This window comes from Symphalangus syndactylus, chromosome 4 (genome assembly GCF_028878055.3).
Source record: "Symphalangus syndactylus isolate Jambi chromosome 4, NHGRI_mSymSyn1-v2.1_pri, whole genome shotgun sequence".
Taxonomy (NCBI): domain Eukaryota; kingdom Metazoa; phylum Chordata; class Mammalia; order Primates; family Hylobatidae; genus Symphalangus; species Symphalangus syndactylus.
Window position 1 is genome coordinate 142,860,096 of NC_072426.2, and position 27,142 is coordinate 142,887,237.

At 43.6% G+C, this 27,142-nt stretch overlaps 1 protein-coding gene across 49 annotated transcripts in view; it reads right to left on the reverse strand.

Annotated features, from left to right (window-relative positions):
• The window catches only part of NEK1 (NIMA related kinase 1), a 225,714-nt gene that overhangs the window by 169,014 nt on the left and 29,558 nt on the right, over positions 1-27,142 (reverse strand). For all 49 annotated transcript variants that reach the window (XR_008657298.2, XR_008657299.2, XM_055276379.2 and 46 more), the window contains 2 exons: positions 13,702-13,762; positions 10,084-10,235 (listed from right to left, as the gene is read on the reverse strand). Coding sequence is in view for 47 of the 49 variants with exons in the window: in XM_055276379.2 (XP_055132354.1) it covers positions 10,084-10,235; positions 13,702-13,762 (213 nt within the window). In the remaining 2 variants the exon portion in view is untranslated. The remainder of the gene's footprint in view (positions 1-10,083; positions 10,236-13,701; positions 13,763-27,142) is intronic.

Here is a 27,142-nt window from a genome sequence, read left to right on the forward strand (position 1 = left end):
TCTTAGAACTATCCCACGCCTTCACTGTATTATTAGTTCCTAACTCCTGACCTCTAATTTTGGCTAGTTATTTCAATTCAGCTCTTATTTAAGCTAACCATTTACGTTACCACTTTACCCCAGAAAAGACACTAGAGTTGATGAGATAAAAACAATGCTGAAACATTTAAAGAACATTAGCTTTCAAACTTTTTCTAAAGGTGACCCACAATAAGAAATATATTTCCTATCTGGACTCAGTGAAGATATATACACACCCCTAAGTTTCATAAAATACCTTCACTATGTATAGCAGACCCTGCTACTTTCTTTCACTTGAAACAAACAAACAAAAAATTCCCTGCTCTTTGCCCACTAGAATGTTTTTGCCACCACTAATGGATGGCAACCCGTTGTTTTAAAATATTTATGAGAGATCTCTGGGGGCACTACAGTTGAAGTACAAGAAATAAAAATTGTAGATAATGCTCCTCATAGTATCATTACAAAAACACAGTTAACATTTCAAGGTATGTTGTATGTATACAGAATTTAAACAGTGGGGAGTGTTACCCAGAAGCTTTGTAAAAATACATATTCCTTCCAAACAAATGAATATTTGGCAATAAAAAGAAAATGAAGTACTGACACATGCTACAACATAGGTCAACTGTGAAAACATTATGCTGAGTTAAAGAAGCCAGTCACAAAAGACCACATACTATATGATTCCATTTACATAAAATGTTCAGATTAAGCAAATCTGTATAGAGACAGAAAGCAGATCAGAGGCTGCCTATGGCTGCGGGGTTGGAGGAAGAATGGGGAGTGGCTGCTAATGAAAAAAGGATTTCCTTTGGGGTGATAAAAATGTTCTAAAATTGATTGTGCAGATCGTTATGCAACTCTATAAATACATAAAACCATTGAATTGAAAACTTTTAATGAGTGAATTACATATAGTATGGGAACTATATCTCAATAAAGCTATTTTTTAGAAATACATATCCCAAGAGTTGCTAAATCATAATCTTTGGACATAGAGCCCTACATTCTATATTTTGACATGTTGCACAGGTTAAATTTAGTAGCCAGTCTAGCACCATTCTCAAAATTTGTGAACTACAACACCAAACAAGCAATTTAAAAACATTAATACAGCAACTCAATATAAATAACTGGATTATATATATATATATATATTACACAATAGTGTGGAATAAGAAGAGAATGTTTACATATTCATATACTCCTGGGTAAGTTACATGAAGGTAAAGATCACATTCATCTTCTAATGGTCCATATTGCCTTACATATAAGATATTCAAATATTTATGAAATGAAAATACTAAACTGTTCCTCTAAGATCACACAGGTATTTTCAGAACACTATTTCTATAGTGAAGAGAATAATATGAAACACAAAACATCCACACTGAGAGAACTGTTTGTGTTCTTTTTAAAAATCACAGCCGAAGTACTGAAGTATAATATAATATATTCAAGGAGCTCCCTCTGGTGGCTTAATGGCCACTCCTTTGCTTTAAGAGAGCCTTTAAAAAAAAACTGTGACTGTTACAGGAGCTGGAGCAAAGAAAAGTCTTACGATACATGAATATTTTGTGGACAGGTTGAATATTAACAACTTAATGCACATTAGCTTAAATTTGTGCAATTAAAACATGACAGTATCTTGAGTGGTTAAAGTTTCCTTTTTCAGGCTTGAAGTTAAAAATTCTAACGAGCCATTGTGAATTTCAACCTAAAAGATGCTTTAATTTCCAGGGGCAAAAGAAATCTTTTAAAAAAATGAGATAATAAAATCAAGGGAAAGGCCGTGTGTGGTGGCTCACGCCTGTAATCTCAGCACTTTGGGAGGCCGAGGTGGGTGGATCACTTGAGCCCAGGAGTTTGACAACAGCTTGAACAACATGGCAAGACCCCGTCTCTACAAAAATTACAAAAAATAGCTGGGTGTGGTAGTATGCACACGCAGTCCCAGCTACTTGAGAGGCTGAGGTGATTGCTTGAGCCTGGGAGGTAGAGGTTGTAGTGAGCCAAGATTGCACCACTGCACTACGGCTTGAGTGCAGTGCAGGCCCTGTCTCAAAAAAAAAGAAAAAAAATCAAGGGAAAAGCCTATTTTTACAATCATGCAAAAATCATATTTAAAATACTTCAGAAATCTGGGGTTTATTTTAATTCTTTTAATTGTTAGAAGATTTGAAAAACTTTCCACACAATTGATTGCCACTTCTTTTTTTTTTCTACTTACTTTTTCTTTGCTTCAAATGTTGTTTTTCTTTCATTGTGGTAAAATACATAAAACAAAATTTATCATTTTAACCATTTTTAAGTGTGCAGTTCTTTGGCATTAAATACTTTCACATTGTTGTTCACAGAAACTTAGTTTTAAGTGAAAAAAAAAAAATTATTTTTTTTTTTTTGAGACAGAGTCTCACTCTGTCACCCAGGTTGGAGTATAATGGCACGATCTCTGCTCACTGCAATCTCCACCACCCGGGTTCAAGTGATTCTTCTGCCTCAGTCTCGCAAGTAGCCGGATTACAAGCACATGTCACCATGCCTGGCTAATTTTTGTATTTTTACTAGAGACGGGGTTTTGCCATGTTGGTTAGGCAGGTCTCCTGACCTCAAGTGATCCAACCGCCTCGGCCTCCCAAAGTGCTGGGATTATAGGCATGAGGCACTGTGCTCAGCCAGTGAAATGTTTTTAAAATAAGCTATATAACACTTCAAGTGCTGATTATTATTTAGTTCTCAATGGTCTAGCTCAGACCATACTTATCTGCCTGATGAAGTTTGAGGGCAATGACTCTGCCTGAAATTCAAAACATTTATAACTACCATCTGAATCATTTGCCTATGATTCAGAATATTTGATAACAGAGATATTATTCAGAATATTATCAACTGAAATCTGAAAATTCCAGAGCATGCTGTTTTTATATACTGAATATTAATTGAATATAAGGAAAACATTAAGAAAACCAATACATTACTTGAATTCCATCAGTCATATGAAGAAACAGATTATACACTTGGCTATAATCCTGCTCAAACACTAGGGACTTTCTATGATATCATTTATCCAGATTCACCAACAGTTCTCATCTCTCCATTCAGTCAGGCTGATACACGGCCAAGAGATAAGGCAACTCGCTTCTACAAGTCCACTCAAGTGTATTCCTTACAGACATAATGACATAAAGATACAAACACCCCCAACTTCCCATCTCTCTCTACCCCCATAATGGTAGTTTTATTCCCTGGGAAGACAGAGAGCTCTATATGTATATATTCCAAACATTAAAATGGATTACATTTGTAAACCATTTAGAACAAATAAACATCTTAAAAATGGTCCATGAAATAAATTTACTTTGAATTCATATTTCACTGAACTCCATTCGAAAACATAAAACATATTTCCAAAGAAATTTTGATCCAGGGCACATTTTTTTAAAACAGGACATTTATAAGAATCCAATCAACCTAACTGATTTCATATCAATGAAATACAATACAACCACTGATAATCACAAGTAAAAATATACAAAAAGTATATATAACACTAAGTAAAAACACCAGAACACAAAATTATCTATAAACTTTCTGAGCTATATTAAAAATACAGGCAATATATATTTGAATATAAATAGGAAGGCCCTCAGGACGTGGTGGCTCACGCCTGTAATCCTAACACTTTGGGAGGCTGAGGCGGGTGGATCACTTGAGGTCAGGAGTTCGAGGCCAGCCTGGCCAACATGGTGAAACCTCATCTCTACTAAAAATACAAAAAAATTAGCCTGGCATGGTGGCACATGCCCGTAATCCCAGCTACTCCGGAGGCTGAGGCAGAAGAATTGCCTGTATCTGGGAGGCGGAGGTTGCAGTGAGCCAAGATCATGCCATTGCACTCCAGCCTGGGGGACAAGAGCAAAACTCCATCTCAAAAAAAAAAAAAAAACCCAAAAAACAAATAGGAAGGCCCACAACAAAATTAAGTAACATTAAATGCAGTATGTAAATACTGGGGATATGATTTATTCTTTTATTATATAAAACTCTAAAAAGCACACTAAAAATTATAGCAAGTTTATTAAAATACATACTTCACAGAAAAAAATTACAAAGTTATACTACTCAAATTACTTCAAAGAACCAAATAACTTTAATAGAAATCAAGTCTCTATTTCAAGAATTAGATATGTATGTACAGAATCAATTTCAAATGTTCTAGAGCTTCTTGTTCATTACCTCAACCTGAAGTAGGTTTTTTACATTAAATTTTATTTTTAAAAGTGGATACATAATAATTGTACATATTTATCGGATAGATGTGATATTCTGACACATGCATACAATGTGTAATGATCAAATAAGAGTAACTGGGATATCCATCACCTCAGTAGTTACTTTTAATCATTAAGAATAAAAGCTTAGCCTGGTTGTGGTGGCTCACACCTGTAATCCCAGAAGTTTGGGAGGCCAAGGTGGGTGGATCACTTGAGGCCAGGAACTATTTGCCAGGAACTAGTGGACAACAACAACAAAAATCCCTACCCTCATGAATTTCTGCATTGAAATGGAGGAAACCGGTAATAAACTAATTGAAAATAGATTAGAAAGGGATAACATTGTGGAGAAAAACAGAACAAAGTAGACTAGAAATATGGGGATGGTGCAGAGGGATGGTTTTTACTTGATATAGTGTGATCAAGAAAGGCTCTATTCATAAAGCAAGTTTTGAGCACAGACCTCAAAGAAAAGACAGCAGCAAGTACAAACTCATTTTTGCAGGTAAGTACTTGGCAGGTTTAAGGGTAACAGGTTTGGCAAGGCTGTACTGGGCCTAGCAAGGGAAGAGTAGCAAATGAGGCTTGGAAAGGTAATGAGGCTGTCGGGGGCTTCGTAGGCAGTTGTAAAGACTGGCTTTTTTTTTTTTTTCCGAGACCAAGTCTCACTCTGTCGCCAGGCTGGAGGGCAGTGGTGCAATCTCGGCTCACTGCAACCTCTGCCTCCCGGGTTCAAGCAATTCTCCTGCCTCAGCCTCCTGAGCAGCTGGGATCACAGGCGCACATCACCATGCCCAGCTAATTTTTTTTTGTATTTTTAGTAGAGAAGGAGTTTCACCATGTTGGCCACGATGGTCTCAATCTCTTGACCTTGTGAGATCAAGGTCAGGAGACCCGCCTCCCAAAGTGCTGGGATTACAGGCATGAGCCACCGGGCCCGGCCAACTGTGGCTTTTACTGAGTGGGATGAAAAGCCACTGAAAAGTTTCAAGCAGGAGAGTGTAACGATCTGACTTCCATCATAAAAGGAACATTTGGGCTGCTCACATGAGAACAGACTAAGAGGGTAAGTCTGAAAGCAGTTAGACTAATTAGGAGATTAATATTATAACCCTGGTGGAAAGTGAGGGTGGCTAGGACTAATACGGCGGTAAAAATAATGAGAAGTAGTCAGACCATGAATATATTTTGAAGTCACGATTGACAGGATACAACATAGAAAGAGCAGTCAATAATGACTCCAATATGGAAGATGAGAACAAATGGAAGGGCAGAGTTCCCATTTACTGAAATAAGTAAGATCAATTTGGAGAGAATGAAATCAGGAGTTCATTTTTATATATGTTAATTTTGAGATGTCTATTAGAAACACAACTGGAGATGTTAAGACAGGTATCAGTCTCAAGTTCAGGAAAGGGGTCCAAGGTGGAGATACAAATTTGAGAGTCAGCTTATAGATGTTATCCACTAGAAAGTTCATATGGATACAAAAGAGAAGATATCTGAGGCCTCAGACCTTGAGCACCTCAGCACTTAAAAGCCCTAGAGGTGAGGAGGAACTTGCAAAGGAGGCTGAGAAGCAGCAGTCAATGAGGTAGGAAGAAAACCAGAAGAATGTAATACCAGAGACTCAAATGAAGAAAATATTTCAAGAAGGAGGAGGCAATCAAGTGAGTCAAAAACTGAGGTCAAGGAAGAAGAAAAGTGACCCATGGATTTAATAATATAGATGTCAGGAGCCATTTCACAACAGCTGTTTCATAACAGCTGTGACAACGAAAGCCATGAGTGAAGTGGGTTCAAAATGAAATGAACTGGAGACAGTATAGACAATCTTTTGGGAGAGCTTTATTGTTAAAGGGACCAGAAATATAGAGGTAGTTGGAAGGACTTAAGGGAAAGTTCCTTTTTAAAAAGACTTAAGATGTAGGATATTTGTTTGCTAACGTGAATGATTCAGCAGAGAGAAAAAAGTATAATGATGCAGGAGAGAGTGCAAAGTCCTTTAGCAGGCAAAAAAGAATCACAGTATGCAAATGGTTGAGTTGACCCTAGCTGGGAACAGAAACAGGTCATCCAAAGTAAAAGGAAGAAAGGCAAAATATTTGCCAACAGGTAAGACTGACTAGCAGAAGTAATTGTGGGAAAGTTTTCTTCCAATTGATTCTATTTTCTCAGTGAAGTAGGAAGAAAATATTGGTCCTTGTGAACAGCAAAGAGAAGGTAAAAAATAATTACCTAGGAAGTAGAAGAGTAAATACCCTGAGGAAATATAATAGGGTGACCAGAAGGTGCTAATTTGACATTGTTGGTTACATATTGAAAGTCAGACTAGTTACAATAGTCATATGCTTTCTCCAGCCATATTCCACTGACCAGGTTCAGGCACAAAGGAAGTGGAGAGTTGGATTTACAAAGTTAAGTTTTTCGGTTATTGGTAATAATGGAAGAGAAGGCAAGAGAGCTGAGCTTTTGGAAATTATTATAAATGAATATGGAATTTAAGCCAGGTAAGGAAAATAGAAACAAAGAGGGAGGAATAAAGGAAGCTATTAGGATTCATGGATCCAAATGGGACAGATCTTTTGGAGGCAGACTCCTAAGCCAGAAACACAGAAAGTGGTGATCAGGGAACGGGATGATTATAAATGAGGCTAAGGAACAGTTGTTATTATTGATAATAAAAATTTTAATGGCATGGCAATAGGTGAGAGTTTTAAGTGGGAGACAAGATATTTGAAAGAGAATGATCAAGTAAATAAGCCAGGCGCGGTGGCTCATGCCTGTAATCCCAGCACTTTGGGAGGCCAAAGCAAGAGCACTGCTCGAGCCTAGGAGTTTGAGACAAGCCTGGGTAACATAGCGCAACCCCACTGCTACAAAAAATAAAAAATTAGCTGGGTGTAGTGGCACTCGCCTGTGGTTCAGCTACTCAGGAAGCTGAGGAGGGTGGATTGCTTGAGCTCAGGAAGTGGAGGCAGCAGTGAGCCATGACCGCACTACTGTCCTCTAGCTGGGCAACAGAGCAAGACTCTCTCTCAAAAAGAAAAGAAAAGAGAAAGAAAATGAAAACAAAAGGCCATGTTATATAGGAAGTATCATCTTTTTTTAATACTAAAACTGTAAAGAATTATGACAATGTTGGAAGGAGTGACAGTGAGTCAGGTGTTAAACTCTTCAAAAGACAAGGGTTGGCCGGGCGTGGTGGCTCAAACCTGTAATCCCAGCGCTTTGGGAGGCCAACACGGGCAGATCACAAGGTCAGGAGATCGAGACCATCCTGGCTAACACGGTGAAACCCCGTCTCTAATAAAAATACAAAAACAAAATTAGCTGGGCGTGGTGGTGGGTGCCTGTAGTCCCAGCTACTCGGGAGGCTGAGGCGGGAGACTGGTGTGAACCTGCGAGGCGGAGCTTGCAGTGAGCTGAGACTGCACCACTGCACTCCAGCCTGGGCAAGAGAGACTCCGTCCCCCCCAAAAAAAAAAGACAAGTGTCTACAGATGATCCTAACATAGAAGAGCAGTAGGTGATACAGTCTGGTAGCAAAAGCATCAAGGTAGAGGGATGAGGAGAATGGCAGGGTTAGGCAGCAGGCAGAGTCTGGCAATGAGAAGCAAGGGAAACATTTCCTTCATCCTACCTCTAGACCCAGTAATATTAAGGGATTAGAGAAAACAGCCAGCATGTAAGAGAGCTGCAGAACAGTGTGTTCAGGGACAAACCAGGCTTTCAAGCAAAAAAGGTGAAGACATCTTTAGAAGTTTAAAATACAGTGGATTTTGCCAAGAATGTACTACAAGAGAGTTTCCTGGAATAGATTATAGGTTGGTGCAAAACTAATTGCGGTTTTGCTTTCAATGACAAAAACCCCAATTACTTTTGCACCAACCTACAGAAAACTATGCAGGGGGTGGGGGCAGATCAGGGTATGACCAGAGTCTTACAGCGATGGGAGAGTCTAGGCAGTGAGGGAAAGCTGGAGTCCTAGGCTTCTTGTGGTGACTGAAGTAAAGAGAGATAAAACGATAAGATGGAATTGGCCCACTCAGGTTTGAATACACCTTTTTAAAGATAGATAAAACCAGCAGGCCAGTTATCATATTGCCCCTCAGCTCCAAATCTACTCTTCATTGTCCAGCTTGTGATGCTAGAGCTGGACGTTGTAAACATTTCTTCTTTGATCGCTAACACAATATTAAGCTTTGTCAGTAAAAGTGAGAGGGTGACTGCAAAGGAAGAAGCTTCTCTTCCTGATTAGTGTGTTTCTTTTCTTCTTGTTACTGCAGCAAGTGGGACAAACAGCAGCACTCAACCCTACAGGCACCTTCCAGGAGTGTTTGGCCAGTGCCCCTACGAGCTTCCCTGTGAGTTTCAGCAGCACCTGCAAGAACAACTTCCCACAGAGTTCTGCTGACGCCTCAGCCAGCATCCCAGCTAGAGCAGAACCAGACAAGTTCCACTGGCACCCCAGCAGGCTTCCCAGTGAGTTCAATGGCTCCTCAGGTGGCTTCCCAGTACATTCTACTGACACTCCAGGAAGTTTCACAGGGAGTTTCGTCAGCTCCGCAGTGGACACTTTCCTCTCTGCCAGTCCCAGACTGTGGTGCCATCGAGTGAGCTACTGCCATACCCTACCCAGTAAGGTCGGAATCTCAGCCTTCAGGATGGGGTTAGGGTTTCTTTAAAAATTTGTGTCTTCTTTGAGTACTCTGCCTGAGCACTAGGAATAGCAGTTGCTTCCTGTATCTGCTATTACTGTATGCTTTAAAAAAAAAAATTTACGATCTCTCATTTTATTATTATAATTTTTCTAAATTTCATTTTTGTTTGTTTTTTTTTTTTTGAAACAGAATCTCATGGTCACCCAGGCTGGAGTGCAGTGGCACACTCTTTGGCTCACTGCAACCTCCGCCTCCCGGGTTCAAGTGATCCTCCTGCCTCAGCCTCCTGAGTAGCTGGGACTACAGGTGTGCGCCACAACACCCAGCTAATTTTTATATTTTTAGTAGAGACAGGGTTTCACTATGTTGGCCAGGCTGGTCTGGAACTCCTGACCTCAGGTGATCCACCCACCTTGGCCTCCCAAAGTGCTGGGATTACAGGCATGAACCACCACACCTGACCTATGATAGATTTTAAACAAAGTGACTGATCATTCCTACTATAAAAAGTTTATCTTACAGCAGTGTGTATACATACATATCTAAGGCTGTGTATATGTATATGTATGTGTATGTAATCCAAAGTGAAACAAGCTCCATATACCAAAGCATGCAGCTATTGACATAAAGAAAATGTCAAATTCCTGCAACTATCACTGTGTTCTTGGGCATGTCGCTTAAATTCTACAGGCCTTCATTTTTCATCTGAAATATGATAGAGTAGATTACATGATCACATTCCTTCCAGCTCTATGATTCTGTTTATCTGATTGTGAATTCTCAAATACCAAATATTTCCAGATTTTTATCCAGAATGTCATAGGTATTTATTTCATTTATGCACAAAAACAAATGGCTCTGCTTAAGTTGTTCAAAAGTTATTTTATGTATAATGTCACTCGCTTTTTATTGCACTAATTACTTAGTATATTTACTTAATGACTTTTTATGACTCCTGTAAGGCTTCTCAGTTTTAGAGGATTGGTAAAACACAGAAGGAGGACATTCCTTGGTAACTTAATAAAAGCAATCCTATAATATCAAGGTAACTGAATTGAGCTGCAATGAAATAAGGTTGAATTGTATTTGTTATTAACACATGGTATGTAACATGATCATACCTGTTTATGTTTTTGCAGTGGTTTCTTTTCATGTAATTTTTTATCTCCATATTTCTTATATGTTAAAGGTATTCCATATTTGGCGGCAGGCTTTGTAATTTTCTGAGCAGGCATAACAGAAATTGAGTTTTGTCCTGAAGCTGGTCTTTTAGCTAGATGAAAAGATACAAAGAATTTTGTCTGCAGTTCTTTGCATCAACTCTTTACTTTCAGAATTCTTCAAGATAGCACTGTTTAATTTTCATAATCATTGATAGTATTTGAAACTTTCTATCAAATATCTTAATTCATCCCTTAGTATTTACTAATGCCTTAACTATTTTACCCTAAAGTCATTTTTTGACAGAAGCTAAAAGCCAAATTCCTCTAACATCCTGAAGTTTTTAATATAAAAAAAAATCCCTAAAATTGACTGTGGGTAATGGTTGCATGTATCGGTGAATATACTAAAAATAATTTAATCGTGAATATACTAAAAAAAATTTAATTGTAGACACCAAATGTATAAACTGTATGGTATGTGAGTTATGTATCAACAGAGCTATTAAAAATAATTTTTTAAAAATTCACATTTTAGAAACTACTTTCAAAATCAGAAGATAATCAAGAGCCACTGTTAAGCATTAATTACATCAATATAAGCAACTTTTTTGCTTCATATAATGTCTGAATGGTATCTACACCTACAGACCTGTCAAAAAAGAAATATCTTAAAACAATCATTATCACTAAAGGTTCCCCAAAATGGGTACCTTATAGACTGCTGGCAGAAATATAAATTGGTTACACTTTCTGGAGAGCAATCTATATTAGGAATATTATTTATGAATTGATATTAAAGAAATAATCAGAGAAACTCCATGCACAAGAATAAACCCTGCAGTATTATGTATTTAACCCTTATTGAAGCCTAGATGAGGTTCAGTCTTAGAAGGGATAAGTTCAAGAAAAACACCCTAATAAAAAGAAAATTCTACTATTTATTCACATCTCTGGAAGATATTAAAAGAAGTCAGAGTCTACATAAACCCTTATTGAAACCCTCTTTCCCTCTCTTATTTTTAATATCTGCCAAGATACCCCTCTGCTGAAACTCCCCTAAAGCCTGAGCAGCAGCTTGCTTTCTTCCACTTCCAGACTGCTCTCTAGCTCAGGATTTTATATTGTGCTAAATCAATTTAAATCAATCTCTTCCAGAAGTGTTCTTCCTTTTTAGGAAGGGAAAGGAGAAAAAAGTTTAACTGGTAGTTCAAAATGAAATCCTACGACTAAACTCAGTTCTTCAAAAAAATGTAATTGTAATAGAAAATGTCCATCATATAATAGTACAAATTAAAAGAAACAAAACTTCTAACAACGTATTCTAAATTTGTAGTTATTATGCATATATCATCACAGAAAAATATATCAAATATAACAGTGTGTGTTAAAATTGGAGTAATTTTCATTTTTTTAAAACATTTTTATAATAAATATCTATTTTTCATATAATTTAGTAAAACTTTTTTAAAAATAAAAACAATATAAGCCATTAAGTCGGCATTTTAGAGATTCAGAAGTAATTTTTGTTGACAATATGGGATATACGATGTGATAGGGTAAGGTTTTCCAAACACATAGTCCAACTGCATCTTGACCCAGAAACCAGGAAGCATGAGAAAAACAAGATTTCCCTTTGAGAGTTCAACTGTACAATCAAATTAGAACATACACATACGCATATACACACACAGTCATAATACTGCAACCTGGCTAAACGTGTTAATAGAATCAAAGAAATACAGCATATGCCAGAAAAGGGGCTAGAGGCGCAAAAGCATAAAAAATAAAGATTTCTAAGAAACAGATATGAATAGTCCCATCTACTTTCCAGAGAAAAGGAAGAATTACTTATCTGATTTTAGATTATTTTTCAGGATCATTGACAAGGCTACCTACGGCATGAAGTTTAACATAGGGGACTGGAGGCCACAAAGTATTTATCAGTAACACTACTCCTCTTAAGCATTTCATTCAACCAAATGCTCTTACGACAAATTACTTTCTAATTCCTATATGGGTTTATCCAGGTGGAAAGAACGTGCTGACACTGGGTATTTCCAGCTTTTGTGACAAAGAGACTTTTGATTAAGATATGACTTCTACGAAGCTTGACTGCCCACTGCCCAGAGAAATCATGCCGATTCTTGGTCTCCAGTAAATTCTGTTTAAATGAGTTGACTTCTCAGGGATTGGTGGTCTCTGCAATGAGAGGATGTCTAAGGGTCTTTAAGAAGGGCTAAATGCAGCTGGTGGCTCACGCCTGTAATCCCAGCACTTTGGGAGGCCAAGGCAGGCGGATCACCAGGTCAGGAGATTGAGACCATCCTGGCCAACAGGGTGAAACCCCGTCTCTACTAAAATACAAAAAATTAGCTGGGCATGGTGGCGGGCACCTGTATTCCCAGCTACTTGGGAGGCTGAGGCAGGGGAATCCCTTGAACCCGGGAGGCAGAGGTTGCAGTAAGCTGAGATCGCACCACTGCGTTCCAGCCTGGCGACAGAGCAAGACTCCAGCTCAAAAAAAAAAAAAAAAAAAAAAAAAGAAGGGCTAAACGCAGCTTGCCTTCCTGAGAACACACAGTCATACCACTTCTAGCTAAATGGGCTCATTTTTATGATATATATTTTTATTAACTTATCCAAACTCAAAATGGAGTAGTACAAGTAATTAGGTTTGAAAAACAATATACCCTTCACGTATTAAATAACTTCCATTGATTTTAGAAATCCATTCTGAAATCATTCTATTCAGGAAAAAAATAATTTCCCTCTCACATAGATACATCTAAATACATACACATAGTATATAACCATATCCACAATCTTACAATGATTCTAATACCACTGGTCACATTGTTTAAAAGAAAACCTATCTTTAATAAAGTGCTTGACTTCACATTCACTTACTTAAAAAAATTCAGAATATGAAATATTTCTCAAAGAAAATATTTTATGACTGGGTGCGGTGGCTCACGCCTATAATCCCAGCTCTTCGGGAGGCCAAGGCGGGTGGATCACCTGAGGTCAGGAGTTTGAGACCAGTCTGGCCAACATGGTGAAAGCCCTTCTCTACTAAAAATACAAAAAATTAGCTGGGCTTGGTGGTGGATACCTGTAATCCCAGCTACTCGGAGGCTGAGGCAAGAGAATCGCTTGAACCCAGGAAACGGAGGTTGCAGTGAGCCGAGTTTGCGCCACTGCGCTCCAGCCTGGGCAAGAGCGAAACTTCATCTCAAAAAAAAAAAAAAAAAGATAATATTTTATATAAAGATTTACACCAAAATTGGACATTTTATAATTCTATAACAACGTTCTCAAAATACCAGCTAGGCATTTGATAAAGACATAAGATTTCAGGCCAGATTTCATTTAAATAAAATTGACAATAAATGAGAATGTTATTAATTTATAAGAAACTGTATATTGCCATAAATCATTAATAATTCTAAGGTGCATTTCCTCTGGATTAAATTTATCCTAGAATTATCCCAACTTACTATATCTACATATATTTCCAGTTTAATTAGGTTTGATTACCGCAAACAGATGAAAGGCTTCGTATCAGATTTCATTTACCTGGTATAGGCTGTGATCCAAACTTTGAAAATGTTTTTAGACAAAATTCCTCTGCAATAAGCTGCGATTGAAAGAGAAAAAAAATTAGAAAAGATGTTACATTTCCAAAATAAAAAACCTACCCATTACTCATAATACATTTTCCCCTTTTTCAGTAGTAATTATGTTGCCAAATAAACTGTACTAAAACCAACTTAAAAAAAAAAAAAGAAGCCCAGGTGTCGTGGTTCATGCCTGAAATCCCAGCACTTTAGGAGGCTGAGGGAAAGATTGCTTGAGCACAGGAGTTAGAGTTCAGCCCTGGCAACACAGTGAGATCTCGTCTCTGTTTTAAAAATTAAGAAAAATTTTAAAAAATCCATTCAATAAATTCCTCTCATGCTAACTCCCTCCCAATCTTATTCATGTATGTATCTATGGGTGTATGTTTTTGAGACAAGGTCTCACTTTGTCGCTCAGGCTGGAGTACAGTGAGACAACAATGGCTCACTGCAGCCTTGACCTCCCAGGCCCAAGCAACCCTCCCATCTCAGCCTATTAGTTGGGACCACAGGCGTGTGTCACCATGCCAGGGTGATTTAAGAAAAACTTTCTTTGGTATATTTTTTATGGAGATGGGGGTCTCCTTATGTTGCTCAGGCTGGTCTCAAATGTATGGGATCAAGTGATTCTCCTTCCTCAGTGTCCCAAAGTCCTGGGATTAAAGATATGTGCCACTGTGCCCAGCACCAGTATTTTTATTAGTTCTCCAGATAGAGGCTTTCTTCTCAAATTAATCTAATGAACAAGGTAGGCATCCATACATTACTTGCCTGTTTCATCTCTCAAAAATTTAACACAACTACCTATCTGGAAAAATCTCTATATTCTATGTGCATCCATAGCCTTAATTTTCTTCAAAACTACTTAAGAATCACTTCATTATCAAAAGAAGGTATCTAGTAATCTCTCAGTTATTTTAACTTTACTCTGAATTCTCAACATCTCCAATGAGTTTTGTAGCTCATAATTATAAATTATAATTAATTTTATTGTTATTGGATAAATATGTAAATATTCTTAATTTAACAAATGTCTCCACTTAATATTAGTATAAACGCTCCATTATATATTCTCCAGCATTTATCAACATAGATGTTTATAAATCAGAAACAAAAATCATTTACATTTTCTGCAAGTAATTTTTTCTCCTTACTCCATATTTTTCTCTCCTTAACTTCAAAAGTATGATACCAACAAAGAATTAACTCGATTGGTGGACAGGGGGTGGAGCCAAGATGGCCGAATAGGAACAGCTCCGGTCTCCAGCTCCCAGCCCCAGCGACACAGAAGACGGGTGATTTCTGCATTTCTGCTTGAGGTACCGGTTTCATCTCACTAGGGAGTGCCTAACAGTGGGTTCAGGACAGTCGGTGAAGCGCACTGTGCGCGAGCCGAAGCAGGGCGAGGCATTGCCTCACTCGGGAAGCGCAAGGGGTCAGGGAGTTCCCTTTCCTAGTCAAAGAAAGGGGAAACAGACGGCACCTGGAATATCGGGTCAGTCCCATCCTAATACTGCGCTTTTCCAACGGGCCTGGAAAACGGCACACTAGGAGATTGTGTCCCGCACCTGGCTCGGAGGGTCCTATGCCCACAGAGTCTTGCTGATTGCTAGCACAGCAGTCTGAGGTCACGCTGCAAGGCGGCAACGAGGCTGGGGGAGGGGTGCCCGCCATTGCCCAGGCTTGCTTAGGTAAACAAAGCAGCCAGGAAGCTCGAACTGGGTGGAGCCCACCACAGCTCAAGGAGGCCTGCCTGCCTCTGTAGGCTCCACCTCTGGGGGCAGGGCACAGACAACCAAAAACTCAGCGAGAACCTCCACAGCCTTAAATGTCCCTGTCTGACTGACAGCTTTGAAGAGAGTAGTGGTTCTCCCAGCACGCAGCTGGAGATCTGAGAACGGACAGACTGCCTCCTAAAGTGGGTCCCTCACCCCTGAGCAGCCTAACTGGGAGGCACCCCCCCAGTAGGGACAGACTGACACCTCATTCAACCGGGTACTCCTCTGAGACAAAACTTTCAGAGGAACTATCAGACAGCTGAATTTGTGGTCTCACGAAAATCTGCTGTTCTGCAGCCACCGGTGCTGACACCGAGCCAAACAGGGTCTGGAGTGGACCTCTAGTAAACTCCAACAGACCTGCAGCTGAGGGTCTTGTCTGGTAGAAGGAAAATTAACAAACAGAAAGGACATCCACACCAAAAACCCATCTGTACATCACCATCATCGAAGACAAAAAGTAGACAAAACCACAAAGATGGGGAAAAAACAGACCAAAAAAACTGGAAACTCTAAAAAACAGAACACCTCTCCTCCTCCAAAGGAACGCAGTTCCTCACCAGCAATGGAACAAAGCTGGATGGAGGATGACTTTGATGAGTTGAGAGAAGAAGGCTTCAGACGATCAAACTACTCTGAGCTACGAGAGGAAATTCAAAACAATAGCAAAGAAGTTAAAAACTTTGAAAAAAAATTAGAAGAATGGATAACTAGAATAACCAATGGAGAGAAGGGCTTAAAGGAGATGATGGAGCTGAAAGCCAAGTTTCGAGAACTACGCAAAGAATGCAGAAGCCTCAGTAGCAGATGCGATCAACTGGAAGAAAGGGTATCGCTGATAGAAGATGAAATGAATGAAATGAAGAGAGAAGGGAAGTTTAGAGAAAAAAGAATAAAAAGAAATGAACAAAGCCTCCAAGAAATTTGGGACTATGTGAAAAGACCAAACCTACGTCTGATTGGTGTACCTGAAAATGATGGGGAGAATGGAACCAAGTTGGAAAACACTCTGCAAGATATTATCCAGGAGAACTTCCCCAATCTAGCAAGGCAGGCCAGCATTCAGATTCAGGAAATACAGAGAACGCCACAAAGATACTTCTCGAGAAGGGCAACTCCAAGACACATAATTGTCAGATTCACCAAAGTTGAAATGAAGGAAAAAATGTTAAGGGCAGCCAGAGAGAAAGGTCGGGTTACCCACAAAGGGAAGCCCATCAGACTAACAGCTGATCTCTCAGCAGAAACTCTACAAGCCAGAAGAGAGTGGGGGCCGATATTCAACATTCTTAAAGAAAAGAATTTTCAACCCAGAATTTCCTATCCCGCCAAACTAAGCTTCATAAGTGAAGGAGAAATAAAATACTTTACAGACAAGCAAACGCTGAGTGATTTTGTCACCACCAGGCCTGCCCTAAAAGAGCTCCTGAAGGAAGCACTAAACATGGAAAGGAACAACCGGTACCAGCCCCTGCAAAAACATGCCAAATTGTAAAGACCATCGAGGCTAGGAAGAAACTATAGCAACTAACGAGCAAAATAACCAACTAACATCATAATGACAGGATCAGATTCACACATAACAATATTCACGTTAAATGTCAATGGGCTAAATGCTCCAATCAAAAGACACAGACTGGCAAACTGGATAAGGAGTCAGGACCCATCAGTGTGCTGTATTCAGGAAACCCATCTCACGTGCAGAGACACACATAGACTCAAAATAAAGGGATGGAGGAAGATCTATCAAGCAACTGGAAAACAAAAAAAGGCAGGGGTTGCAATCCTAGTCTCTGATAAAATAGACTTTAAACCAACAAAGATCAAAAGAGACAAAGAAGGCCATTACATAATGGTAAAGGGATCAATTCAACAAGAAGAGCTAACTATCCTAAATATATATGCACCCAACACAGGAGCACCCAGATTGATAAAGCAAGTCCTGAGTGACCTACAAAGGGACTTAAACTCCCACACAATAATAATGGGAGATTTTAACACCCCACTGTCAGCATTAGACAGATCAACGAGACAGAAAGTTAACAAGGATATCCAGGAATTGAACTCAGCTCTACATAAAGTGGACCTAATAGACATCTACAGAACTCTCCACCCCAAATCAACAGAATATACATTTTTTTCAGCACCACACCACACCTATTCCAAAATTGACCACATAGTTGGAAGTAAAGCTCTTCTCAGCAAATGTAAAAGAGATTATAACAAACTGTCTCTCAGACCACAGTGCAATCAAACTAGAACTCAGGATTAAGAAACTCAGTCAAAACCACTCAACTACATGGAAACTGAACAACCTGCTCCTGAATGACTATTGGGTACATAATGAAATGAAGGCAGAAATAAAGATGTTCTTTGAAACCAACGAGAACAAAGGCACAACATACCAGAATCTCTGGGACACGTTCAAAGCAGTGTGTAGAGGGAAATTTATAGCACTAAATGCCCACAAGGGAAAGCAGGAAAGATCCAAAATTGACACCCTAACATCACAATTAAAAGAACTAGAAAAGCAAGAGCAAACACATTCAAAACCTAGCAGAAGGCTAGAAATAACTAAAATCAGAGCAGAACTGAAGGAAATAGAGACACAAAAAACCCTTCAAAAAATTAATGAATCCAGGAGCTGGTTTTTTGAAAAGATCAACAAAATTGATGGACCGCTAGCAAGACTAATAAAGAAGAAAAGAGAGAAGAATCAAATAGATGCAATAAAAAACGAAAAAGGGGATATCACCACCGATCCCACAGAAATACAATCTACCATCAGAGAATACTACAAACACCTCTATGCAAATAAACTAGAAAATCTAGAAGAAATGGATAAATTCCTCGACAAATACACCCTCCCAAGACTAAACCAGGAAGAAGTTGAATCTCTGAATAGACCAATAACAGGTTCTGAAATTGTGGCAATAATCAATAGCTTACCAACCAAAAAGAGTCCAGGACCTGATGGATTCACAGCTGAATTCTACCAGAGGTACAAGGAGGAACTGGTACCATTCCTTCTGAAACTATTCCAATCGATAGAAAAAGAGGGAATCCTCCCTAACACATTTTACGAAGCCAGCATCGTCCTGATACCAAAACCTGGCAGAGACATAACCAAAAAAGAGAATTTCAGACCAATATCCTTGATGAACATTGATGCAAAAATCCTCAATAAAATACTGGCAAACGGAATCCAGCAGCACATCAAAAAGCTTATCCACCATGATCAAGTGGGCTTCATCCCTGGGATGCAAGGCTGGTTCAACATACGCAAATCAATAAATGTAATCCAGCATATAAACAGAACCAAAGACAAAAACCACATGATTATCTCAATAGATGCAGAAAAGGCCTTTGACAAAATTCAACAACCCTTCATGCTAAAAACTCTCAATAAATTAGGTATTGATGGGACGTATCTCAAAATAATAAGAGCTATCTACAACAAACCCACAGCCAATATCATACTGAATGGGCAAAAACTGGAAGCATTCCCTCTGAAAACTGGCACAAGACAGGGATGCCCTCTCTCACCGCTCCTATTCAACATAGTGCTGGAAGTTCTGGCCAGAGCAATCAGGCAGGAGAAGGAAATAAAGGGTATTCAATTAGGAAAAGAGGAAGTCAAATTGTCCCTGTTTGCAGATGACATGATTGTATATCTAGAAAACCCCATTGTCTCAGCCCAAAATCTCCTTAAGCTGATTAGCAACTTCAGCAAAGTCTCAGGATACAAAATTAATGTACAAAAATCACAAGCATTCTTGTACACCAATAACAGACAAACAGAGAGCCAAATCATGAGTGAACTCCCATTCACAATTGCTTCAAAGAGAATAAAATACCTAGGAATCCAACTTACAAGGGATGTGAAGGACCTCTTCAAGGAGAACTACAAACCACTGCTCAATGAAATAAAAGAGGATACAAACAAATGGAAGAACATTCCATGCTCATGGGTTGGAAGAATCAATATCGTGAAAATGGCCATACTGCCCAAGGTAATTTATAGATTCAATGCCATCCCCATCAAGCTACCAATGACTTTCTTCACAGAATTGGAAAAAACTACTTTAAAGTTCATATGGAACCAAAAAAGAGCCCGCATCGCCAAGTCAAAAAGAACAAAGCTGGAGGCATCACGCTACCTGACTTTAAACTATACTACAAGGCTACAGTAACCAAAACAGCATGGTACTGGTACCACAACAGAGACATAGATCAATGGAACAGAACAGAGCCCTCAGAAATGATGCCGCATAGCTACAACTATCTGATCTTTGACAAACCTGACAAAAACAAGAAATGGGGAAAGGATTCCCTATTTAATAAATGGTGCTGGGAAAACTGGCTAGCCATATGTAGAAAGCTGCAACTGGATCCCTTCCTTACACCTTATACAAAAATTAATTCAAGATGGATTAAAGACTTATATGTTAGACCTAAAACCATTAAAATCCTACAAGAAAACCTAGGCAATACCATTCAGGACATAGGCGTGGGCAAGGACTTCATGTCTAAAACACCAAAAGCAATGGCAACAAAAGCCAAAATCGACAAATAGGATCTCATTAAACTAAAGAGCTTCTGCAGAGCAAAAGAAACTATCATCAGAGTGAACAGGCAACCTACACAATGGGAGAAAATTTTTGCAACCTACTCATCTGACAAAGGGCTAATATCCAGAATCTACAATGAACTCAAACAAATTTACAAGAAAAAAACAAACAACCCCATCAAAAAGTGGGCAGAGGACATGAACAGACACTTCTCAAAAGAAGACACTTATGCAGCCAAAAAACACATGAAGAAATGCTCCTCATCACTGGCCATCAGAGAAATGCAAATCAAAACCACAGTGAGATACCATCTCACACCAGTTAGAATGGCCATCATTAAAAAATCAGGAAACAACAGGTGCTGGAGAGGATGTGGAGAAATAGGAACACTTTTACACTGTTGGTGGGACTGTAAACTAGTTCAACCATTGTGGAAGTCAGTGTGGCGATTCCTCAGGGATCTAGAACTAGAAATACCATTTGACCCAGCCATCCCATTACTGGGTATATACCCAAAGGACTATAAATCATGCTGCTATAAAGACACATGCACACGTATGTTTATTGCGGCACTATTCACAATAGCAAAGAGTTGGAACCAACCCAAATGTCCAACAACGATAGACTGGATTAAGAAAATGTGGCACATATACACCATGGAATACTATGCAGCCATAAAAAATGATGAGTTCGGCCTGCCTTCCTTCCTTCCTTCCTTCCTTCCTTCCTTCCTTTCTTTCTTTCTTCTTTTCCCTCTCTGGCCCAGACTGCAATCTACTCGGCTTGCTGCTGCCCACGCCGCGGACTGCCTGGGACTGCCGGCACGCGCCACCGCCTGCCTTTTCGCTGCAGGCACGCGTTCGCCATCTTGGCCACGCTGGTCGCCAGCTCCTGACGCCGAGTGCTCTGCCTGCCTCAGCCTCCCGAGGTACTGGGACTGCAGACGGAGTCTCGCTCACCCAGTGCTCGGTGTTGCCCGGGCTGGAGCGCGGTGGCATGGTCTGGCCTCGCGGCAGCCCCCGCCCCCCAGCCGCCTACCTTGGCCTACCAGGGTCCTGGGATTGCAGCCCCTGCCCGGCCGCCGCCCCATCTGGGAGGTGGGAAGCGCCTCTGCCCGGCCGCCCCGTCTGGGAGGTGAGGAGCACCTCTGCCCGGCCACCCACCGTCTGGGAAGTGAGGAGCGCCTCTGCCCGGCCACCCACCGTCTGGGAAGTGAGGAGCGCCTCTGCCCGGCCACCCACCGTCTGGGAAGTGAGGAGCGCCTCTGCCCGGCCGCCCCGTCCGGGAGGAAGTGAGGAGCGCCTCTTCCCGGCCGCCCCGTCCGGGAAGAAGTGAGGAGCGCCTCTGCCCGGCCGCCCCATCTGGGAAGAAGTGAGGAGCGCCTCTGCCTGGGCGCCCCGTCCGGGAAGAAGTGAGGCGCGCCTCTGCCCGACCGCCCCGTCCGGGAAGAAGTGAGGAGCGCCTCTGCCCGGCCTCCCATCGTCTGGGAGGTGAGGAGCGCCTCTGCCCGGCCACCCCGTCCGGGAGGAAGTGAGGAGCACCTCTGCCCGGCCGCCCCGTCTGGGAAGAAGTGAGGAGCGCTTCTGCCCGGCCGCCCCGTCCGGGAGGAAATGAGGAGCGCCTCTGCCCGGGCGCCCCGTCCGGGAAGAAGTGAGGAGCGCCTCTGCCCGGCCGCCCCATCCGGGAAGAAGTGAGGAGCGCCTCTTCCCGGCCGCCCCATCTGGGAGATGAGGAGCGCCTCTGCCCGGCCACCCATCGTCTGGGAAGTGAGCAGCGCCTCTGCCCGGCCACCCATCGTCTGGGAGGTGAGGAGCGCCTCTGCCCGGCCGCCCCGTCCGGGAAGAAGTGAGGAGCGCCTCTGCCCGGCCGCCCCGTCCGGGAAGAAGTGAGGAGCGCCTCTGCCCGGGCGCCCCGTCCGGGAAGAAGTGAGGAGCGCCTCTGCCCGGCCGCCCCGTCCGGGAAGAAGTGAGGAGCGCCTCTGCTTGGGCGCCCCGTCCGGGAAGAAGTGAGGCGCGCCTCTGCCTGGGCGCCCCGTCCGGGAAGAAGTGAGGCGCGCCTCTGCCCGACCGCCCCGTCCGGGAAGAAGTGAGGAGCGCCTCTGCCCGGCCTCCCATCGTCTGGGAGGTGAGGAGCGCCTCTGCCCGGCCACCCCGTCCGGGAGGAAGTGAGGAGCACCTCTGCCCGGCCGCCCCGTCTGGGAAGAAGTGAGGAGCGCTTCTGCCCGGCCGCCCCATCCGGGAGGAAATGAGGAGCGCCTCTGCCCGGGCGCCCCGTCCGGGAAGAAGTGAGGAGCGCCTCTGCCCGGCCGCCCCATCTGGGAAGAAGTGAGGAGCGCCTCTTCCCGGCCGCCCCATCTGGGAGATGAGGAGCGCCTCTGCCCGGCCACCCATCGTCTGGGAAGTGAGCAGCGCCTCTGCCCGGCCACCCATCGTCTGGGAGGTGAGGAGCGCCTCTGCCCGGCCGCCCCGTCCGGGAAGAAGTGAGGAGCGCCTCTGCCCGGCCGCCCCGTCCGGGAAGAAGTGAGGAGCGCCTCTGCCCGGGCGCCCCGTCCGGGAAGAAGTGAGGAGCGCCTCTGCCCGGCCGTCCCGTCCGGGAAGAAGTGAGGAGCGCCTCTGCTTGGGCGCCCCGTCCGGGAAGAAGTGAGGCGCGCCTCTGCCCGGCCGCCCCGTCCGGGAAGAAGTGAGGAGCGCCTCTGCCCGGCCGCCCCGTCTGGGAAGAAGTGAGGAGCGCCTCTGCCCGGGCGCCCCGTCCGGGAAGAAGTGAGGAGCGCCTCTGCCCGGCCGCCCCGTCCGGGAAGAAGTGAGGAGCGCCTGTGCTTGGGCGCCCCGTCCCGGCCGCCCCGTCCGGGAAGAAGTGAGGAGCGCCTCTGCCCGGCCACCCCGTCCGGGAGGAAGTGAGGAGCGCGTCTGCCCGGCCGCCCCGTCCGGGAAGAAGTGAGGAGCGCTTCTGCCCGGCCGCCCCGTCCGGGAAGAAATGAGGAGCGCCTCTGCCCGGCCGTCCCGTCCGGGAAGAAGTGAGGAGCGCCTCTGCTTGGGCGCCCCGTCCGGGAAGAAGTGAGGCGCGCCTCTGCCCGGCCGCCCCGTCCGGGAAGAAGTGAGGAGCGCCTCTGCCCGGCCGCCCCGTCCGGGAAGAAGTGAGGAGCGCCTGTGCTTGGGCGCCCCGTCCCGGCCGCCCCGTCCGGGAAGAAGTGAGGAGCGCCTCTGCCCGGCCACCCCGTCCGGGAGGAAGTGAGGAGCGCGTCTGCCCGGCCGCCCCGTCCGGGAAGAAGTGAGGAGCGCTTCTGCCCGGCCGCCCCGTCCGGGAAGAAATGAGGAGCGCCTCTGCCCGGGCGCCCCGTCCGGGAAGAAGTGAGGAGCGCCTCTGCTTGGGCGCCCCGTCCGGGAAGAAGTGAGGCGCGCCTCTGCCTGGGCGCCCCGTCCGGGAAGAAGTGAGGCGCGCCTCTGCCCGGCCGCCCCGTCCGGGAAGAAGTGAGGAGCGCCTCTTCCCGGCCGCCCCATCTGGGAGATGAGGAGCGCCTCTGCCCGGCCACCCATCGTCTGGGAAGTGAGCAGCGCCTCTGCCCGGCCACCCATCGTCTGGGAAGTGAGGAGCGCCTCTGCCCGGCCGCCCCGTCCGGGAAGAAGTGAGGAGCGCCTGTGCCCGGCCGCCCCGTCCGGGAAGAAGTGAGGAGCGCCTCTGCCCGGGCGCCCCGTCCAGGAAGAAGTAAGGAGCGCCTCTGCCCGGCCGCCCCGTCCGGGAAGAAGTGAGGAGCGCCTCTGCCTGGCCGCCCCGTCCGGGAAGAAGTGAGGAGCGCCTCTGCCCGGCCGCCCCGTCTGGGAAGAATTGAGGAGCGCCTCTGCCCGGCCACCCATCGTCTGGGAAGTGAGGAGCGCCTCTGCCCGGCCACTCACCGTCTGGGAAGTGAGGAGCGCCTCTGCCCGGCCACCCACCGTCTGGGAAGTGAGGAGCGCCTCTGCCCGGCCACCCACCGTCTGGGAAGTGAGGAGTGCCTCTGCCCGGCCACCCATCGTCTGGGAGGTGAGGAGCGCCTCTGCCCGGCCGCCCCATCTGGGAAGTGAGGAGTGCCTCTGCCCGGCCACCCATCGTCTGGGAGGTGAGGAGCGCCTCTGCCCGGCCACCCATCGTCTGGGAAGTGAGGAGCGCCTCTGCCCGGCCACCCATCGTCTGGGAAGTGAGGAGCGCCTCTGCCCGGCCACCTATCGTCTGGGAAGAAGTGAGGAGCGTCTCTGCCTGGCCGCCCCGTCTGGGAAGTGAGGAGCTCCTCTGCCCGGCCGCCCCGTGTCTGGGTAGAAGTGAGGAGCTCCTCTGCCTGGCCGCTCCGTCTGGGAGGTCTACCACGGAGGCCAGAAGCAATGTGGGGGCTGGACGTGGTGGCTCACGCCTGTGGTCCCGGCACTCTGGGGGGTGAGGCGGGTTGATCACTTCGGGCTAGGAGTTCGAGACCAGTCTGGCCAACTTGGCGAAACATGAAGAATACAACAGACAAACCAACCAACCAACTCAGTGACAACAAAACAGGTCTACCCTGGAGTCATACTCTAATTTTTTCTATTTTCCTCCCTTTCTGATCCTTTATCCCACTTTCTTTTTCTTCCTCTTCCTTCTCCCTCTTCTTTGTCAAATAGAGGATTGAGTTATTATCACTGATCCATATAAAGTCCCTCTCTCATTTATTTTAACTCCCACCCCCCATTTCTATTCCCCGACTTCCCATGTGCAACCTTCCTAATATGTTTGATACGCATCTTTTTGTTTGTATGTATTTTTAGAAAATTTTTATTGTTTTTGTATGCAAAAAAATTAATAAAAAAAAGTAAAAAAAAAAAAAAAAAAAAATGATGAGTTCGTGTCCTTTGTAGGGACATGGATGAAACTGGAAAACATCATTCTCAGTAAACTATCGCAAGGACAAAAAACCAAACACCGCATGTTCTCACTCATAGGTGGGAATTGAACAATGAGAACTCATGGACACAGGAAGGGGAACATCACGCTCCGGGGACTGTTGTGGGGTGGGGGGAGGGGGGAGGGACAGCATTAGGAGATACACCTAATGCTAAATGACGAGTTAATGGGTGCAGGAAATCAACATGGCACATGGATACATATGTAACAAACCTGCACATTGTGCACATGTACCCTAAAACCCTAAAGTATAATAAAAAAAATAAATTAAAAAAAAAAAAAAAAAAGACGTGGACAGAGGGAGGGGAACATCACACACCGGGGACTGTTGTGGGATGGGGGGAGGGGGGAGGGGGGAGGGATAGCATTAGGAGATAGAAAAAAAAAAAAAAGAATTAACTCGATTTAAGCTTTTTCTTTTTTTTTTTTTTTTTTTTTTTTTTTTGAGACGGAGTCTCGCTGTCGCCCAGGCTGGAGTACAGTGGCGCAATCTCGGCTCACTGCAAGCTCCGCCTCCCGGGTTCACGCCATTCTCCTGCCTCAGCCTCTCCAAGTAGCTGGGACTACAGGCGCCCGCCACTACGCCCAGCTAATTTTTTTGTATTCTTAGTAGAGACGAGGTTTCACTGTAGTCTCGATCTCCTGACCTCGTGATCCGCCCGCCTCGGCCTCCCAAAGTGCTGGGATTACAAGCGTGAGCCACCGCGCCCAGCCGCTTTTTCTTCTTACTTTGTGGGGAAGGCAAAGGCAAGTGAATCTTCTCTTTTTTCAAGAGAACTGAGCCTTGGTGAGAGAATTTTCCTATATTAACAGTGGTTCAGACACTCCAATAGGCAAAAAAAAAATACATGATCTGAGGGGGTCATTTTTCCCATTAAGAAAATCCCTAGAGCAATTCTCAAAGTCTCATACCAGCAGGATCAGCACTACCTGGAACTTAGTAAATATGCAAACTGTCAGGCTCCACCTCAAAACTACTGAAACTGAGACTGTGGTGGTAAGACTCAGCAATGCCCTCTAGGTGATTCTGATGCATGCTGAAGTTTGAGAATCTTTTCACTAGCCGACAAATGTAAGAGCCAAGTCTGGCTCACAGGCAATTTAGAGCAACCATGTGAACGTGTGTTCTCTTCTCAACAAATACATTTTTTTTCCTTTTCTTTTTCTTGGAAGAAAATAGGTGTTTTATGATCTCCATCTTGTCCCCTAATCTAATCATTTCTTGCACTGTTGGAGAAGTCTTTGTTTTCCTGTGTTAATGCTCATGTGAATTGAGAGATGGGGCATATAGAATCCAAGAAGATCCTGAAATCCCTATGTTGTGTTGTCCAACAGAGTAGCCACTAGCCACATGCACCTATTTGAATTAAAATTTGATATATACATATATATATATATATATATATATATGAAGCTTTTCAGTTATACCAAGGACATTTCAAGTGCTTACTAACCTCATGTGGCTAATGGCTGCAATATTGAACAATGCAGATACAGAGCATTTTCATCATCACAGAGCATTCCATTGGACAACCCCTATATTCCTAATGAATCAGAACTTATTCATGGTTTTTCAAGCCACTATCCAGGAAGAAGTTGCCAAAGTGCACAAGACTGAAAACTAGGCCCTATCAACCACGGTTGATGGCCTTGAGAGGACTGGGTATTAAAATGGTAGGGAGCATTATAGTGATACTGGAAATAATAGTTCATATGTTAGAGTAAAGCTCATGAATTGTTTCAAAGTTATAGCCTTTAAAAAAATGTATCACAACTACTCAGGAGGCTGAGGAGGGAGGACTGCTTGAGCTCCAGAGGTGGAGGTTGCAGTGAGCTAAGACTGCGCCACTGCACTCCAGCCTGGGTGACAGAGTGAGACTCCATCTCAAAAAAAAAAAAAAAAAAGTATCACAAAGCTTCTCACCTAAGTACAAGTAGATATATAGTACAAAATAAATCTCAGGAACAGCAGATAAAGGTTTCTATCTTTAAACAACAAGTGATATATAGTAGAAAACAAATCTGAGGAACAGCAGATAAAGGTTTTCATGAAGAATGAAATCTAAGTGGTGCTTAAATAGTAACAAGTAGGGTCTATGTATATCCTAAACACATAATGTCAAATATCCGATATGTGAATAATCAC